The 20505-nt window shown below is 39.8% G+C and overlaps 1 protein-coding gene across 17 annotated transcripts in view; it reads left to right on the forward strand.

Moving 5' to 3' along the window:
* The first annotated feature begins 11406 nt into the window (after nucleotides 1-11406).
* The window catches only part of snap91 (synaptosome associated protein 91kDa), a 78719-nt gene continuing 69620 nt past the window's right edge, over nucleotides 11407-20505 (forward strand). For 14 of the 17 annotated variants that reach the window (XM_012962768.3, XM_012962772.3, XM_012962775.3 and 11 more), the window contains exons 1-2: nucleotides 12047-12153; nucleotides 12496-12636. In XM_012962768.3, coding sequence (XP_012818222.1) covers nucleotides 12507-12636 — 130 coding nt within the window. In that variant the 5' untranslated portion in view covers nucleotides 12047-12153; nucleotides 12496-12506. 17 annotated transcript variants of the gene reach the window in all.

The following is a 20505-nucleotide window of genomic DNA, read 5'->3' on the forward strand; positions in this document are numbered from 1 at the left end:
CATTGCCTGATGAGTGCTAATGACTAAATAGAGTGCACCTATGTGTAATCTAATGTCAGTACAAATACAGCTGCTCTGTGACGGCCTCAGAGGTTGTCTAAGAGAATATTGGGAGCAACAACACCATGAAGTCCAAAGAACACACCAGACAGGTCAGGGATAAAGTTATTGAGAAATTTAAAGCAGGCTTAGGCTACAAAAAGATTTCCAAAGCCTTGAACATCCCACGGAGCACTGTTCAAGCGATCATTCAGAAATGGCCCATGGTGACTCTGGACGAGCTTCAGAGATCTACAGCTCAGGTGGGGGAATCTGTCCATAGGACAACTATTAGTTGTGCACTGCACAAAGTTGGCCTTTATGGAAGAGTGGCAAGAAGAAAGCCATTGTTAACAGAAAACCATAAGAAGTCCCGTTTGCAGTTTGCCACAAGCCATGTGGGGGACACAGCAAACATGTGGAAGAAGGTGCTCTGGTCAGATGAGACCAAAATGGAACTTTTTGGCCAAAATGCAAAACGCTATGTGTGGCGGAAAACTAACACTGCACATCACTCTGAACACACCATCCCCACTGTCAAATATGGTGGTGGCAGCATCATGCTCTGGGGGTGCTTTTCTTCAGCAGGGACAGGGAAGCTGGTCAGAGTTGATGGGAAGATGGATGGAGCCAAATACAGGGCAATCTTGGAAGAAAACCTCTTGGAGTCTGCAAAAGACTTGGGGCGGAGGTTCACCTTCCAGCAGGACAACGACCCTAAACATAAAGCCAGGGCAACAATGGAATGGTTTAAAACAAAACATATCCATGTGTAAGAATGGCCCAGTCAAAGTCCAGATCTAAATCCAAAGGAGAATCTGTGGCAAGATCTGAAAACTGCTGTTCACAAACGCTGTCCATCTAATCTGACTGAGCTGGAGCTGATTTGCAAAGAAGAATGGGCAAGGATTTCAGTCTCTAGATGTGCAAAGCTGGTAGAGACATACCCTAAAAGCCTGGCAGCTGTAATTGCAGCAAAAGCTGTTTCTACAAAGTATTGACTCAGGGGGCCGAATAATTACGCACACCCCACTTTGCAGTTAGTTATTTGTAAAAAATGTTTGGAATCATGTATGATTTTCGTTCCACTTCTCACGTGTACACCACTTTGTATTGGTCTTTCATGTGGAATTCCAATAAAATTGATTCATGTTTGTGGCTGTAATGTGACAAAATGTGGAAAAGTTCAAGGGGGCCGAATACTTTTGCAAGCCACTGTACATATTAACACACATTTTTCACCTTCTTACGTGCTGCCTTGTGTTACATTGTTTTAAAAGCCAAAGCCAACAGGGTAGAGAATAGAAAAGGACAGACAAACACCGCTTTTTATAGCAATTTTATACACAAATAACTTAGAAACCATTACAGATTTGTAATAAGGATATTGATTAGAATTATGTCCTTCAAGCATCCACTAAACAACAAATGTTAAAGAGATTTGACAAACTAGACAGTTATGCTACCTGATATTGGCTAAGATGCGCTGGTATCCTATTGTGGGTCTGTAAGTACCCATGTACACCTATGGATTAACAGCTCTAGTTACGGAATTAGACAGTGGGATTGGTCTGGAACTTGCACACTGGATTTTAACTAACATTTTTTTAACTTATAGGTTACTTATTTGTGACAATCACTTGCACTATACTGGTGAATTAATAAGAAACTCACCAGGGTGTTTCTTTAGGAGTCATTTACAAAGGTAACCACAACTGTGGTTGCAGTTGTTGCATGAGTTAATACCATTCATTAACCCTTTAACTGCCAACGACGTACGGCGTACGTTGTGGCAGTAAAAGGCTTTATCTGCCAACGACGTGCGCCGTATGTCGTTTGGCAGATAAACATACTCTCTGCAGAAGTGGCATGTGTCGCTTCCGCAGAGAGCTTTTAAGCATGACAGCCCCCTGGGAAACGAGCCAGGGGGGCTGTCAGGCCGGCCCTGCAACGCGACACTGCAGGGCCTCCCCCCCAAGCAGCAGACGCATCGCATCGCGTCTGCTGCTTACTGCCGGCTTCCTACTTCCTCCCCAGCGCCGCCCACGCGAGTTCACGCGAGATGGAGGGCAGAACTGCAGCACTAGCACCAGGCAACCTTGAAGACAGGTAAGGGTGATTTTTTTTTGCATTTATACACACTTACACACACTTACATACATGTACACACACATACAGCACACAATTTTACAGTTTTTTGGGTTTTTTTAGTTTTTTGCACACTTATATACACCTATATACACTCATATACACTCATATATACACTTACACACTGTCACACAACTTTTACACATGCACACACATGTATACACAAACACTTTTTAAAAAAATTTTTTTTTTACCACTTTGTTTTTAGTCTCTTTTCCTTAAAAACTGTTTATTATGACAGCGTGACTATTGGATCAGATATTCTGACCACTAATTACTCTGTTGTTTCACTAATTTGCACAACTTTTGTGGTTTTATTGCATTTTTATCCCTGTATTAGTATTCCTGATCTGTTTTTAGCATAGCTTTGCCATGTGTAACTTTGGTGTAGAAAAATAACTTTATCTATTTTGAATTCCTCAGAATGTGTACATTCTAAAAATATATGGCTTTCTGGGGGTCTGTGTATAGTTAGGGGGGTTACTGCACATAATACGCTGACAGGGGGCTCTGTGTGCAAAAGCTGAGTTGGCAGGCGAGAAATCCATATGCACTATTTTTATTTTGGGGTCAGTACACACCACAGACTTTGGTATATCTATGCATATTGGGCATCAAACTGTTCAGTAGGCCTCTGGTGTTCCTATTTGGGGTGATTTGCCTTTGTATGCAAGAAATTGTGTGAGATTAATGTGGCAAATCGCAACATTTTTAGGCGATTTTCTGAAATGTCATAAAAACCACTAATTTTAGGAAAGCTTTGCAGCTTGGTACTTTGGTGTAGAAAGGACTCTTTACCCATGTTGGATTTGTCAGAATGTGTACTTTCCAAAAATATATGGTTTTCTGGGTTTTTCTGTATAGTTTGGGGGTGTTACAGCACATAATACGCTAACAGGGGGCTCTGTATGCAAAAGCTGAGTTGGCAGGCGAGAAATCCATATACGCTATTTTCATTTTGGGGTCAGTACATACCACAGACTTTGGTATATCTATGCATATTGGGCATCAAACTGTTCAGTAGACCGCTGGTGTTCCTATTGGGGGTGATTTGCCATTGTACGCAAGATATTGTGTGAGATAAATGTGGCAAACTGCAACATTTTTAGCCAATTTTCTGAAATATCATAAAAATCGTCAAACTTAGGAAAGCTTTGCGGCTTGGTACTTTGGAGTAAAAGGAAATGTGTACCCCTTATAGATTCGAGGGAATGTGTACTTTCCAAAAATATATGGCTTTCTGGGGTGAGTGTACTTTTTTGTAGCATTATCCCACATAAAGGATGTAAATGTGTTGATTTTCTGAAATGACGCATCATATGGGGGTATGTTCCCATTGGGGCCCCTACATGCCACATATTTAGGTAAACCTATACATATTGGTCATCAAACTGTTCAGTGGACCCCTGGCGTTCCAATTTAGGGTGTTTTATCTTGGTACCTAATGCTATGTGGGAGATAAGATGCTGCAAAGTGGAAGCTTTGAGCGGATTTTTGGAAATGTCATAAAAATTGCTAAATTTCTAAATGCTTTGCGGCTTGGTACTTTGGAGTAGAAAGATACGGGTACCCATTTTAGATTCGGGGGAATGTGTACTTTCCAAAAATATATGACTTTCTGGGGTGAGCGTACTTTTTACTAGCTTTATCCCACATATAATTATGTAAATGTGTGGATTTTCAGGAGCTGAAATGACAGAAATGATAGATCATATGGGGGTATGTTCACATTGGGGCCCCTACATGCCACATACTTAGGTAAACCTATACATATTGGGCATCAAACTGTTCAGTGGACCCCTGGAGTTCAAATTTAGGGTGTTTTATCTTGGTACCTAATGCTATGTGGGAGATAAGGTGCTGGAAACTGGAAGCTATGAAGGGATTTTTGGAAATTTCATCAAAATTGCTAACTTTCTAAATGCTTTGCGGCTTGGTACTTTGGAGTAGAAAGATACGGGTACCCATTTTAGATTCGGGGGAATGTGTACTTTCCAAAAATATATGTCTTTCTGGGGTGTGTGTACTTTTTACTAACTTTATCCCACATATAATGATGTAAATGTGTTGATTTTGCAGGAGCTGAAATGACAGAAGTGACAGATCATATGGGGGTATGTTCACATTGGGGCCTCTACATGCCACATACTTAGGTAAACCTATACATATTGGGCATCAAACTGTTCAGTGGATCCCTGGAGTTCAAATTTAGTGTCTTTTATCTTGGTAACTAATGCTATGTGGGAGATAAGGTTCTGGAAACTGGAAGCTATGAAGGGATTTTTGGAAATTTCATCAAAATTGCTAACTTTCTAAATGCTTTGCGGCTTGGTACTTTGGAGTAGAAAGACACGGGTACCCATTTTAGATTCGGGGGAATGTGTACTTTCCAAAAATATATGACTTTCTGGGGTGAGCATACTTTTTACTAGCTTTATCCCACATATAATGATGTAAATGTGTTTATTTTGCAGGAGCTAAAATGACAGAAATGATAGATCATATGGGGGTATGTTCACATTGGGGCCCCTACATGCCACATACTTAGGTAAACCTACTGTTCAGTGGACCCCTGGCATTCATATTTAGGGTGTTTTATTTGGTTACTTTATGACCTGTAGGAGATAAGATACTATAGACTTGAAGCTTTGAAGCAATTTTTTAAAAACTTCACAAATTTTGATAAAAACCTATAAATTTAGGAAAGCATTGTGACTTGGTAGTTTGGAGTAGACAGACAATTGAGCCTACTCTGGATTCCCCAGAATCTGTTCATTCCAGAAATGTGTAATTTTCTGGTATAAACCTTCTGTTAGTGGAAGTTTTGGCCTTGAAATCTAAAGTATGCAGCTTTGTGAAGCAGTGCTTTGGAAATTTGGTAGTGTACTGCTGGGAGTTTTTGACCTATACAAGTGAGAATTCTCCATAAAACTATATATATTTGGTATTGGCACATTCAGGAGACATAAGATTTTCTAAATCAGTTGCATTTTTGTGCATAAAATAATTTTTGTTTCTGGTATGTGTGTTTATATTATGAAAAATATGATTTTTTTTCAATTTTTAGACATTTAGAAGCCTATATCTTGTTACAGAATTGGAATTACACCAAAATTCTACCATATTTTGAAAGCTTAGTTTGTCCTGAAAAAAACAATTTGGTTTTCCTGGGTAAACTAAAAGTCCCCCGAGGAAAGGCCCCTAAAGTGAAACAGTGCAAAATGTTCAAATACTGTCTGGCAATACAAGTTCCGCTTTAACCAAAACGGCTGGGAGTGAAAGGTTTAAAGGCACTTTTGTTCAAAGATTCACTTTTTTGTAATAGTTAGTGCAACTGCATCCAAGTCACATGAAAATGCACACTTTTGATGCAACTGCGCAAGTGTACCTTTGCCTTGCAGGCACAGTTAATCAGGAATTCTGAAAAAACTAAATTGTACTTTGCACACCGCACTAGCCTAAATAAATCACTCTTTTTGTTTACAAATGTAGCCCACTTTTGCAGATTCTTTGTGGCACTACCTTGTGGAGCACTATCACTTGGCGCAACAGGAGTCCTGAGCCCCCGCTTACTATGGGGGTTTACAAGGGATTCTCCCTATTATGGCGTGCCTCCACCCAGGGATGGTAGTGTGGATCTGTAGTCCACCCCCTGGGAACTTAATAGGTAGTTATGCCCCTCTGGGCTAATAGATCTCACCACACGGTAATATGAATAAAGTAAATGAAAAGGTTTATTGGACGGACACCTCTCCAGGAGCAGCTTATCAATAGTATACAGTGCAGGGTATATCTCCATACGTCTCATTGAGTACCATCTCCTGTTGGCCTACCCAATGGTACTCCCGACATGTGCTCCCCTCTAGGGGCTCTCCCCGGTACTCACGGCAAGACACTCTACCATAGAGTTCCCCCGGTACTCATGCTAGGACGTTACCCCACAGGGACCCACACCGGTACTCTCACTGGGCATCCTCAGATCCGGCCTCCTGGACTAGCGGTGACCTGTTCCACCTACCTAGCCACTTAGTTCCCTGCACTCCGGCTGATATAATGCCGGGAGGTCTTAACCTCGCTACTACTCCTGGAGGGGCCATGTCCGCCCATTCTAAACTAGGCTGTCCTACATATCATTCCTAGAGCGATCTATTACAGAACTCTTACCACTCTTGGAGCAGTCCCTGGACTAACCACATCTCCCTTACAGCACATGACTGCTTCCCTTATATGGGCCCATGCACCACCCTGTGGCCATAACCCGAACTACAGGGGTCCTCCCCATTAACCACTTAACACCCAGTCATCCCAGTGTCCCTGTTAACCAGCACCACCCTGTGGTCTGTCCTAGGGGTTCCTGTCCTAAGGGCCCATTTTTGGTAAACCCCTACACAAATATACTGCACTAAATTTCACAATATTTGTTAGCTTTTCATAGTCTTGACCACTGGAGTCTTCTATATGTTACTTTCCCAAGAAGATCATTTGGCTGAGAAGTGAGTGTTATAATTTTTTAAACAGTACTTGTCAAGTTATATCATTCATTTATTAAACTTTTTTTTTATTAAAAATGCATAGTATCCAGAATATGGTGCTGAATCTCAGCACTTTTTACAGTTGGAGTCAGCATAATGCTTAGTGTTTAGCCAAATTCAAACTAGGTTTTTCTGTAAACCCTTGTTTGTTACATTTTTGTAAGATCCATGTTTGTTTAATTAAGGTAAAGCCCTGCATAATTTGCTGGCACTTTATAAATAAATAATAATGACGATGAAGAGGTGCCTGGTGCCCTCCCACCATTCTGTCCCAGGCACTTGCCTCTTCTGCCTACCCCTAGTTCTGGCCCTGCTAGTACCCCTTTTTATTTGACACTGTAAGCTCCAGTAAGAAGGTGTCTCATTTCCTGTTGTATTGGTCAGTGTTTCTATGTAATCTTATATGCCCTTTAGTGATGTGCGGGTCGAGAAAAACCTAAGCTGCACCCGACCCTAACCAACATGGCTTCGCCCCTCTATTTATAGACCCGTGGCCACCCCACAATGATGTCACAAAAGGAGCAGGGCATGTCGGGCGCATGCCTATAAATTCACAATCCAGTAGAGGAAGCTGGCAGTGTTAGGTCGCAGGTGGGGGGGTGAGCACAAGTGATGTGCCGAGATCAGCTTGAATCCACCTGACTCGCGGGTATCGGACTGGTCTGCACATCACTAACGGCCTTGTATGTACATTTTCAGAGATGGTGACATCACTGCTACCACCAAAAGTGATGTCACTGTGCATTTTTTTGCACTGTGCATATTTGCCCATAGCGCTGATTGCTCTCCATGCAGAAGCTTCAATTACGTCATTGAATGCTTGCTGCGCATGCACACACTGAAATTCACGGAAAACTTACAAAAACAACCCACAAGATTGCCTTAAGGTGATGGAAGGCCAGAGGGCAATACAAATCAAAAAGTGCAAATCCCTGCTCAAACAGCCCCTTCTTGTTATGTTATGGCACTGCCCCATAAAGCAATTCAAATGGGTTTTTTCTATATTTATGTTTTTTTTTGTAGACTTAAGGTATAGGGATCCAAATTACAGAAATATGCCTTATTCCGGAACCCACAGGTCCTAAACATTCTGAATATTAGATCCCATGACTGTATGTATACATGCACACACACACGTAGGAATGCACAACTGACAGAGAGCACTGTTGTACATCAAAATTAATTCTATATGGCAGAAATTTGATTAAGATAGGGACTCACTGCAGATTTATTTAACAAGGCACAAATTTAACTCTCTCTTGCTCTGAATTTGCAGGGCCACAAACCTACTTATACCCCATCTATGTTGTTAGTTCAGGAAGGTATAACCTAGTCCTAGGGAATAATGTACCTTCTATTATAAAATATAAGAATATTTTCAAGAAACTGGAAACACTGCAAGGCCCCCACCAGGAGTCATTGCATCAATAAACTATTGGTATCTACGGTAAACTGAATCTGTCTTGTGTGGCTTTGTAGACTCTCTTGGAAGTCATCTTATATATGGTTATATTATGTTAAGTAGAACCTCTTTATTTGTATGTTAGGACAAATGTTCCATCCATAGATTTTTTTTGTTAAAAATTGAATAAAAACATTATTACAAAAGAAATATAAGAATATCAGAAATTAAAGAGGGATTCCATAACCTTATAACGGCTACTTATATTTATAAATTACACACAATATGGTGCACGTTTGTTTGTGCCCTCCCCTGTGGTGGAGCACAGAGGAACGTACCGCAGGGAAATGCACAAACAAATGCTTGTGAGTATGAGCCCTAAGAGCACTTACTAAGCAATACCTTTTTGAACAAAGCATAAATGAAGGAATCACCATGTTTTACATGTTAAGCAAAGCCATTGTTATATAAAACCCAAAGGAACTATTTTAATTAACTGGCAAAAGAGCTATTTACAACTATGGGGGAGATTTACTAATCCACGAATGCTCCGTGCGTATTTGCTGCAACTTTTTCGTTGCTTGCACAACTTTTTCGTACCTTTCGCAACTTTTTCGTACTTTGCGCCAAAATTTGTGCAACAAAATCGTATTGTCGCGCTGAGCACGAACGTTTCGGATTCATTCAAGCTTCGTTATCGTGACTTTCCTTGGGCCAGGTTGGAGCTGCAATTGATTCCTATGGGAGGCTTTCAAAATCGTACACAGAAGGATCAAAGTCGGAAAGGTTTTCCCGCTGTTTACAATCGTTTGGTACGAAAATTTCGGATTGCCAATACGATATTTTATTACGATATTATCGTGACTAATACAATTTTTTCATAAGCATTTTCGTGATATTTGCAATCTTCAAAAATTATCGTATCCAATCCGAATTTTTCCCATTCGGGAATGAATGAAGCCCTATTTGTTCAAACTCAGCATTGTGTGAGCAACATTGACCATAGGTATCGGAACTTCAGAACCAGGGGATTCATGGCCCCTCAAATTTTTACCATTTTCAGTTTTAATTATGCAGGGACCCAGTGCCTGTTCCGATAAAGTGTTTGTACTGCACAATCTGTTAACACCACAAAAGAAACATCTTCCCATACTGATGACCATTGGCAACCCCTAAGAATGAGGGTGCTACAGCTCAGCATTATTATTTTAGCAGTCTGCAACTACAACTGTGTTTGCCTGTACCTTTTAATAAATAGAGTAGCACAGGAGGGTTCATCTGTCCACCAGAGAGCTAGGGAAAGGGTATCAAGCAGTCCAGCTTGGCAGCTGACATCTTCACTGCATTTCTCTACCTTGTATTCACAGGTACAGGACAAACAGGGCAGTATGGAAGAAAACGGGTGGTGAGGTTTGGGAGGGGGCCCTGAATGCAAAATAAAATATATAAATTGTTTTCCATGTCCAAAACACAGATTAAAGAGCATTACTTGTTTTTATTATTACTTGTTACGTAATAAAAATGTGTATACGCTTAGTAGTTTGACTACAATACAGCAGGGACAGGAAGGACTGGACTGCAGGGTCTGCTGTATAGTAGTGCCCTGTCCTATCTTCACTACCAACAGCAAGCAAGTGGCCACAGGCAGGTAAGAGGGAGCCATGGTAAAGTTAAAGTGACTGTGCATACACTATTCTCTTTTTTCTGCTCACATACATTGCATTTCCTCCTGTTTCTATTGACTTGTAAGTGGAGAAAGTACCTAGGTTGTGAATGTATGATAGGGGCATGACTAGTATATGCAAGTTGCAGGGCTAAACTGATCTCATTAAATCAGTGATCCCCAACCAGTGGCTTGTAAGCCACATGCTACTCACCACTCCATGTAATTTTGCTCCCTGTGGCCTCAAAGTACATGCCCATTTTTACACAGTTTTACTCCAAGCAGAAACTGCTGCAAGCCAGCAACCCACATGGCCAATCACAGCCCCGATTTAGCATCCCCAATGAATTTATTTCATGCTCGTGTGGCTAAGCAACACTTTTTACAATTGAGTGTGGCTCAAGGGTAAAAAAAAGTTAAAGATCCCTGCATTAAATGAATCTGCAATCAGTGCAGCTTTTCTAGCAGTTTTTTCTAGGCGTGTCCCTGCATTTTTGAGACATGAAGGCTTGAATCCTTTTCAATTTGAAAAGCAGTTAAACATCAGCGAAGCATGAACCATTCCCTGTAAACACAGCGTTGTCTTAAACTACACCAAATAATGGGTGATTTTGGCTGCACATTTTGCCATACATTTTTTACTAGTATAATCCATGCACAGGCACTTTTCTATTATTGTAAATGGGTTATGTTAATTTCAACTGCAATACTCTAATAACATAACAAACAGAGTTTAAAAGTGTATGCACTCAACACATGCTGAATTATACATTAGCATTGCATAGCAGTTTTTTAACACCAGGGGGCCCATTTATCAAAGTATGATACAAAAAATTCGGATTAAATCCAATATTTTCTGATGTGCGCTAAAAGTACGAAACTTTCTGATCTTGGTTGTACGAAAATATCGTGGTACGATCCGAAAGTTCCAAAATTTTTGTAGCTGAACAATCATAAAAGGCGTGAAAAAGCTTGAATGAATTCCGAAACTTTCGTATTCCTTGCAACTAAAAAAATTGCTCAAATTAACGGAAAAAAAATTGAGGAAAATACGCACAGTTCTAAAACTTAGAAAAAATACGAATCTTTAGTATTCGGACTCAATCGTACATTGATAAATTGGCCCCCAGGCATGTGTTGGATATAACTTTCTGCATTTAAACCTTTTTGTATTTGCATGTGTTGGACTATAATTCCACAGGTTTAAGATTAATGTTGAATTATTTTTTTGTTGAGAAGCTAGCGTTTCTACATTATATTCTTTTTTTTTTGCTCTTAAGCACACAAGGTGCTGATATACATTCTACTTAGTGACATTAGTGGGTCGGGACCTAAAACCCACAATAATGTCGGCCAGGATTTGTATATCATTTTGTATATATGCAGCAGATAACAGCACAGATAGCAGAGTAAAGGCGTTAAAAGAAATCATTCTAATATAAGGCCAGGTTTATTGTAATGCCTCCTTCCCTCACACCATCCCATGATGGGGGTTTGCCCGGCTGTTACCACCTGACTCCTCTTCTGTATGAAATGCATTGGCTGGAAGGATATTTCCCATGAATGGTAGGCAGATCCATACTGTTCCATACATTGGCAGCCCTCAGTGGTTACTGTAACAGAAGGAGGATATATCACACCTCCCTGAGTGCTGGGCTGGGGGAGGGATTACACGCAGCCTTACTCAGCGCTGTACCATCAGTTTCCCACGGAGGAGAACGGGAAGAAGTAATAAGGAGGATAATACTGCAGAGCCCGAAACAGGTCTGACTGAATCCCTCCTGCATCATCCCTATGTCCATAGTGTGGCAGCGACGTGTGAATGTAGGCACTCACAGGGTTACATTCTCTCCCCCCACCCCACACAATGAATGGATCAGGCTTCCTTGAGCATCACCATGCAATAAAGGCCGCACCAGGCGACGGCTCTGTAGTGCTTTATAAAATGCAACGATGTCCAACCTGCTGACCGACAGTTGTGTTTAAACCACACGTCCCCATTTTCACCCAGGCATGCTGGGAGTTGTAGTTTAATGAATGCTGCAGGGCAGCAGATGGACATCCTGAAGACTCCTCCAATAAAATTGTGTGCCGGGCTGTGACTTATAATATAATAACATAAAATGATATCCCTAGGTTTTAATGCCAGACTATAGAGAGCTGGGTCGGCACCGGTCGGAATTGTGTCCCTTTAATAATTAAAAGGCAGAAACCTGGAGTGAGATGCAAGGCGGGGGGTGGGGCAGTGATATTCTAATCCCCTGGCAGGGAGGGGGAGGAGGATGTGTTGTATTGTGAGTGTGTGTGTGAGTGAAGAGAGATCAAGGCTGCCGTTCTAAAGGGCTTTGCTCAGTTCCAGGGCTGATAAGGTGGATTCCCTATTTGTGCTGTTTGATGAAGGTTTGGGAGGGCAAGGGTGCCATCACGGTGAAAGATCCGCAGTGCCCATTTTAGTATTTGCCAGATGCCTGTCAGATGGCAGAGGTGGGCTGGATAGGCTTGCAGTCACTAGGATACACGTTCAGGGATGGGGAAGGCAGACATAGGCTTGCTGCGCCAGTTATTGGAGCCTATGACAGTCGCTTCTGCATTGCCCACAGTGGATCTATAACCCTTGTGTGTGTGAATCTGATGCTCTGTTACTGAGCGGGCTGATCTCGGAACATTCCAATGGCTCCTTAACGTGGGATATTGTCTCTTGTTTGTGACAGATAAAGAAAAGATGTCGGGCCAGACGCTGACAGATCGGATCGCAGCTGCACAGTACAGCGTGACAGGCTCAGCAGTGGCCAGGGCAGTCTGCAAGGCGACCACTCATGAAGTGATGGGGCCCAAGAAAAAACACCTTGACTGTAAGCAATCATTATTTTATATCTGCCGTGGCAAATTAATGACTGGCTACCCTGTTGTTTGGCCTCCCTATATCTCTGCTTGTACAATTATGATTCATTCTATAGGGGAATGGCTGCCATTTTTGGGTTAAAGTGGTATTTGCTTCATCTGTGAATTTATTGGGGGATGTGGTCACATTTCAGATTATGGTGGTGCACAGGGTGGTGCCCAAGGGGTGAATCTAGTCAGGCCTCCTGTTGGCTTTTAAGGGCTCAATCAAGTCCACAGGTAGGTGATGCAAGGGTGAATACAACTAGGCCTTAGGTGTGTGCAGGGGTGAGTCTAGTCAGGCCTCAGCTAACTGCTAAAGGGGTGAGTTTAGCCAGTCCTTAGGTACTGAGGCAAAAATGTCAACTAACCACATCCGTATGGTGGTAACAATTCACTTTGGGCATTTTCATGACCTAATTTCATTTTACCATGTAGTGCAAGGGTCATTTTGTAGCCTTTGGGGTATCAAAAATTCATTCAGGCCACAACAAGCCTGAAAGTACCCATGCATTGCTGCCTGTAAGAAGTACCTGACATAAAAACAGCCCTACCATGTGAAAATGCAGGAGGGAGAATAATCGCTCAATTAAAATGACAGGTATATAGCACTTATGCAAAGAGTAGTTAAACCAGGAACTTAAGCCATTATGGAGGTGGAGCCAACAAGATTCACTGGTTCTGCCCCTTTATGAAGTATTTTAGAGCAATGGAGGGCTGTTAGATTGATAACCTCAGTTTATAGATGGTGACTGAAATGGTTGATCTGGTTAGAGGACACACCCTTTACAATTATTTGGGCCTTAGCAACCTTTTGTGTAATCTGGTTTGAGGGAATTGAGTCATGTAACTATATCTTACCAAGTAAATTGCCTGGTGCCTTTATTGAATTCCAAATTACATCTTCATGGTTTTTATGAATTTTATTTAAAATTTTTTATTTAACCTCAGTGATATTGATGTTGCATTTAAATCAGAGCAGCAATGATGATGATGATGTGGCCTGTGTGCTTCTATTAAGCATCATTGAAGTCATGATCTCACAATGAATTGTCATCCAGGGCTGTTCCTAGCAGGGAATCAGAGAAGTAAAAGTGAGTGGTATTAAGTAATGATACATGTAAACTGACTTCTCACAGGCCTGGTTTTTCCAATGTCTCCTTCACTGACCTTCCTGCAACCTTTGTGTTTCCCTGACAAAATGCTGATCGTACAAAGCACATAGCTATTTATTATTTTTATCCAGTATCACCACACCCCAGGTTCTTTTTATTTGCTGTCTTTAGTCCCTTGGTTCTGAATAGAGAATATTTTTGCTCTTAATGAGACATGGGATTTAATTTTACATTCTTTGTACATTATATATCTTAACCCCCTTCTGCACGTTCAGGGTTATAACATTAGAAAACTGCGAAAGCAGCACAATGTAGGCAAGAGGCTTATTGTAAATAAAAGAAAATAAATGTAAGAATATAAGATGTAATGAATATACCTGCAACATCTTTTTTTTTGTTTTTGTTTTTTTTTTAAAGGGAACTTCAAGTCCAGTAAATCATATGTGTAAGTGTGGAACATGATATCAGTGTGTTGTAATGGGTGTCTTTTTAAATGAAACCAGTATGGTGCACTTAAAGAAGTGGACCTTCTCTGTAGATCCATTTGCAAGGCGCAGCATCAATGTGGTTTAGGCACCTTTTATTACACTGAGGTCAGTAGGGTGTATTTTTTGTGTCCTTTCTCCTATGTACAGCAAAACAGGTGCATTTTATCTATGCCTGCTGTCTGGTTAATTTAGATGAGGCTAGAGATTCCCATGTGTAGCCCTGTAAATCATTTACCTCTATAAACTTTCCCATGGGATTGTCCCACACAATAAGGCCCAGCTGTCGCTAGAAAACCCCAATTTCCTGAGCCAGCATAATGTTTTAGTTGGGCTGCATCACAGGAGCCAATAGGAATCTGCATTGCAGCTTTATAAATCTTTACCTTTTGTCTGTCCTGAGCTTAGGGAAACATTCTGGCTTGTAACCTTGCTACAGTTGCTTCAGTTTTCAGGCTAGGGTTGATCAATTCTGTATTGTACTAGATTCTATGTAATTGAAATATACTGCAAAGTTAAAAAAGATGCATACTATAATGTGATAAGTCATTTATTACTATATTTTATGGCAGTTCTTGCTTATAGCATAGTTATTGTAAAGAGAATAAAAACTGCTATATATAGATTGTAAGCTCTTTTGGGCAGGGCTCTCTTCACCTCTTGTATCGGTTATTGGTTGCTTTATATGTTACTCTGTCCAATGTATGAAACCCACTTATTGTACAGCGCTGCGGAATATGTTGGCGCTTTATAAATAAATATTAATAATAATTATTATAAAAAGCAGAACAGAATACATTACAGGGGCAGCACACCACAGGGGATGGACCAGCTTGATTATTTTCAGAACCTTTAAAATCCCAAGAAAAAATTAAAAAATGGTAACCCATGTATGCTTGCCATAGGGCTGCTGTGTGGTAATGCAGGCTTATAAGTAAAGGGAGTTTTTTTGACTTGTATGCTTTCCATGTTCTTGTTCACTCACTGTTGTTGCTATTGGCAGAACAAAGTACCACCATAACTATTGCCCATGTCTTTGTGATGCCCCAGCAGCCCCAAATTTTTACCTTTGCCAATGATATGGGGTGGGCCAAGCACATTTTTAGTACTGAGCAAAGTTTGTAAGCTTGTATCGCAACTCTTTACCATATATACGTTTAATAAACTGAATTAAATGAGATCTTAATCACTTAGGCAACAAAACATGCTGTATTGAACGGCATGACATTAACCCTTAAATTGATATAAGTAGGGAGTGTTGTGGGTCAGTCAGCACCTATAATAATCACTTAAAGTTCTTGTATACCCCCTTTTAACATGAGTATAATGAATAGGGCTTGTGCTGAACATTGTTAAAGTTTAGGGTTAAAGGTAACGCGAAGCGATCTGGGTTGTATATTGTAGCCATTATCACTTTAATTGCTTTGAATACAGGCAAGTAACATGCTCATGTATTCTGTAATTGTGATACATAGCATTTATATTTCATGTATGTATGCAATTGTTGGGACATTTATTTGTTCAGGGGTGTTAATAAAAGGTGAAAAGTTTACATTTGAGTAGTAACAAAGGCTTTTTAATCAGCCGCTGGTTTTCCAGTGTAGCCATGGACACAGGATTTTCAGGCATGGAAATAAATCTTTGCCCAGTACAAGGACGCACAACTGGAACAAAATTGCATTTTTGAAAGTTATACATAAAGCATTTGTGCTACACGACTGTAGTCATGATATTTCTACTATGGTGATTTAAGTGTAATGCTGTTGGCATATGTACGTTTGACTACTTGGTCCAGTGTTAATTTTTCTGCCTCTGATAATTCTTGTGTCTGGACATGATTATAAGATCGCACCGTAGTCATGCCTACAATACACAATGTCCAACTTGCTGCATTTATGCTTGACACCAGAATTGCTGCACCTAGTGGTGGGTGCAGAATTTTGAGGCACAACATGTCAGTTTTAGCACTTTGCTGGCTGTTAGTAAATGAAGCAAAGCTACAGTGTCTATCCTTTAAACATTTGTTGACATTTAATCTACTAGGAACTGTTTGCTTTTGGGTTGGTTTGTTTTGCTAGATAATTACAATTTCAACTGTCTGTGGATTAAAATTATGCATATATGAGTTCACACAGAGCATCTGCACCTGTAATGGCAGTTTGCCATTACTTGGTCATGAATTATCTGCCACAGTATGTTGATGGGTGCTTATTTTTATCTACAAGAAAATAGTACATGAGCTACAATCAAAACATTATTATCATGATGTTATATTAAAACTTTCAGAGGATTAATTGAATTTTAATCAGGGTGACTAAACGTAAATACTACTTCCATAGTATTGCTGTTCCACCAGTTGTTGAAGAACTACAACTCACAGAATATTCAACATAGTATCTAGGGTAAAACATGGTGGGATTCAGTAGTGAAACTATATATACAGCAGACACCGCATTGCGGGGGGGGGGGGGGGCAAGCAGCAGGGGGGCCCGGACCAGGGGATCTGCTGTACCTTAGTCCCACCTTAGTCCCTCCATTGAAGGGAAAATAATACTGTTTAAAAAGAAAAAAAATGCCCCGCCAACGCTATGGCAAATAAGCTTATCATCCCAGATTTCTAATAATGTGAATGCGAGTGACATCACATGCATGTGCATAATCAGCAATCATTAAGCTCTTGTGTGTGAGGAAACATGGCTGCCAGCATCAGGAGCTTCTGGTGCGGACAACATAATCCTGGGGAGGAGACTTTTTTAAAAAAACCACGAACTGGAATGCAGACTGTATTGGCCCGCACCTTTGGTGTTGGAAACAATTTTGGCCCCCTTTTTATAAAGGTCACACTATCCTGAGGTATTTTATCGAACCAAGTATCCCCTCTACCTCCTCTGAGGCCCATGTGCAGTATAGTACTTTTGGCAAGTTTAGTATGCTGAGCATGCACCTGACCAGTGGGCACAGGTGATACTTGAGTAAATGGATCCAACATGGTGGCATGGCACTCTGGCACAGGCCAGGTGCAAACTAGTAGAAATGGAAAGGTTCAGTAATTTTTTCTGCAGAATATTGTTTGATTGGCTAATTTAAAGTGTAGAATCACACATAACACTTGAATAGAAATCTGCATAAACAAAGGTCACAAAATAGACCCAAGTACAAGTATTTGTATTTGAAAATTCACCATGACAAAAATTTGCAGAGTGAGTAAAAAGCCACAGTCACATCAAAAAGGTTGTGGTCGTGTCAAAAACGTTAGTTGTGCCAATAAAGTTGGCTGGTGCTCCTGACTGGGGTAGTTGCAAACCAGCAATCCTCTTCCTTCTTCTGTCTTTGCACCTCTTTCACATGCACAGTAGAGTGAAAAGCCAAACTTTTAAAAAAATAAGCTAGCTTTTTCACTCAACTGCACATGTGTTGGCCATGGGATCGAAAAGGAGAAGCTGCTAATTTGCAGGGTACATGGTAAGCGATTACAATCACTGGGGGCACCTCTCAGTGATTGTACCCTTCCTTCTCCTTTAAATTTAGAAACAATATGTGGTCTACTACTTTTGTGTACAAACAAAATGAAAGTAATTGCCCATTTTGAATGTCTGCTTCCAAAATATAAAATATTTTTGGCTTTTATGATACATAAAATGCAAATAGTGCGTTTAGTCTGCTAAAGTATCTAGCATGAGAATATGGTGAAAAACAGCTAACTTGAGCAAAGATGTGCAGTTTATTAGTTTAAAGTAAAAAACATTTATCCATTTTGCATGGTGTTGTAAGTGTAGATTAAAAAATCTTCTAAAATGTATTTAAAGGAAAAGTTGACCTTAAAGGACAAGAAAACAAATTCACTGGTGGATTCCAATATGTTGCCCCCCCCAGCCAATTTAGTTCCTAGGTTTGCTTCCTGGTTCAATGCTCCTATTAGGAGAAAAAAACGCATTGGCCCAGAGATGTTTGTATGATAGTGCCCCACTGCCATCTTACCTTACTTTCCTTGACTTGGACTTGGGGGGGGGGGGTTATTTATCAAAACTCGCAAATTTGCCCATGGGCAGTAACCCATAGCAACTAGTCAATGATTGGCTTTTTTTTATTCAGTTGCTGGTAAAACAAGGAATGCAACAATATCTGCCAAAAAATGCCAAGTCTCATGTTTGTTGGCGGATATCGGCTGCGTATGCCTGCACCTAGGTGCATTCAGTGATTCTGTGTGCAGGCATATCTAGAAGATAGTCAGCCTGTCCTGTAGCCTCACCGCAGTAGTTTTTTTTGGCTCCCAGGGTCAGTGACCTCCATTTAAAAGCTAGAAAAAGTCAGAAGAGAAGGGCAAATAATTCAAAACCAATAGAAAAATAACAACGTTCTGTAACATTCTAAAAGTTATCCTGAAGATAAACTGTCCTTTTAGAGACTTTTGGAGAACAAAAGTTACTCAAATTAATACATGCATTTTTTAAAATTATCTTCTAAACCACTCCCCCCCCCTTAATTTGCTAAAATTATCTCCTTCCAAACCCCAATAGTCACAAACTCTGCTTTCCCTATTGTTATGTCAGTTCTCAATTGCGTGATAGTATTTTACAGTGAATATGTGTACTACTGTATGTAAACACAATCATAAATATAACTCACAGCAGGAGGTATATTTCAATGAGTCTGCTGTGTTCAGTTATATTTGCAAAGAGTGAATTGCACAGTTGAAATTTGTAGAAAACATTGAAAGCTTAAAGACTCATTCAGCCTTTGAGGGTATATTGAATCTAAACACCTTATCCATGTACTGATTGTCTTATTTCCTTGCTGGTAAACTTAGAGCAAAAAGAAAAAAGTGTGTGTGTGTGTGTATATATATATATATATATATATATATATATATATATATATATATATATATATATATATATATATATATATATCAGCAGGGTATGAATATTGATGTATATTGATGTAATGTCTAATGATATCTGTGTAAGGCATTGTATCATTTGGGCGGAATGTTCACCTTGAAAATTAAGTGATATTTAAGTGATATTTTTTCCTTTTTTGTAACTGTACTTTTTGTTGCACTCTACTTAAATGAACACACTATTCTGGAACTCTTGCAGGAATTTAACTACTAAAATGGAAACCACAATAAGTGGTTCAAACTTCAACTAAACCCGTTTCCCCAAATGTCTAATATTTACAAAAAAAATGTCACAAGGAAAAGTCACTGCGAGAAAAGTTGTATAAAATTAAACTTTTTCGAATTGTTGACGCCAAAATCCCAACTTTATCGGACTGACGCTGCAACAGTTCAACAAAGTTGTGAAACCTCTAAAGTTTCAAAACAGAAGAAAGATCTTCAAGGAAAGGGAATAGACCTTTTGCCATTGACTAGGTACGTTTAATCTGGCAAATTGTTGAATTCCTATTTTTAACTGTTTAAACGCATAGTAAATCTCGGAAAAGTTGCAGTGTTTTTTTTCTCTCCGACTTTTGCAAAAAAAATTTGAATAGAGTTTAAAATTAAAAATCGATGGCTGGTAAACGAGCCCCGTAATGTAGCTATCTATTAAACCTTGAATCTCCTTTCTGCCTATCACTGCATATAAGATCATGGTGATAAACACACACATGATTGTAGGAACCAGTTGAAATCTCAAGCACGGGTAAATAACTTAACTTCAAGTGAATATATTGGAGGTGATGTAACATAAATTCCATCTAATATATTGGAGATAATGCTAAATTTATTAGGTTTCTAGGAACTTTGGATCACGTTTTCTTGTGAGCTACATGTTTTTGTGTGTGGGTTTACATTTTATGAAGGTGATTTAGATGGCGTATAAGATATTTAAGGTGATTTTTTTCATGATTCAAATTTTTTAGCACTAAAACTCAACACAATTTTTAAATTCTGTTTCAAAAAATTGAACGTCTGGTGTTTATTAAGTGCAAAAAAACAGAAAACTGGAATGCAAATCTTCATGTAAAAACTTGCCAGTTTATATAGAAGTCAATGGGAGTTGCCCTAGGCAAAGTCAAGCCATATTTTCAGTTCAAGATATTCAAGTTTTTGAGTTTTATTCGTGTTTGTAAACTCGAAAATTTGAGGTGTTCAAGTTTTTTATTTGAACAAGTTTTTCTTGGAATCTTGAAAATTGATGTCTATTAATGCATGAGAATATTCAGTATTTATCCAAAAAAAACATGGTCCGAGTTCAAAATGACAAATTAATGGAAAGAAAACTGATGAATTGAAACA

This window comes from Xenopus tropicalis, chromosome 5, assembly GCF_000004195.4.
Source record: "Xenopus tropicalis strain Nigerian chromosome 5, UCB_Xtro_10.0, whole genome shotgun sequence".
Taxonomy (NCBI): domain Eukaryota; kingdom Metazoa; phylum Chordata; class Amphibia; order Anura; family Pipidae; genus Xenopus; species Xenopus tropicalis.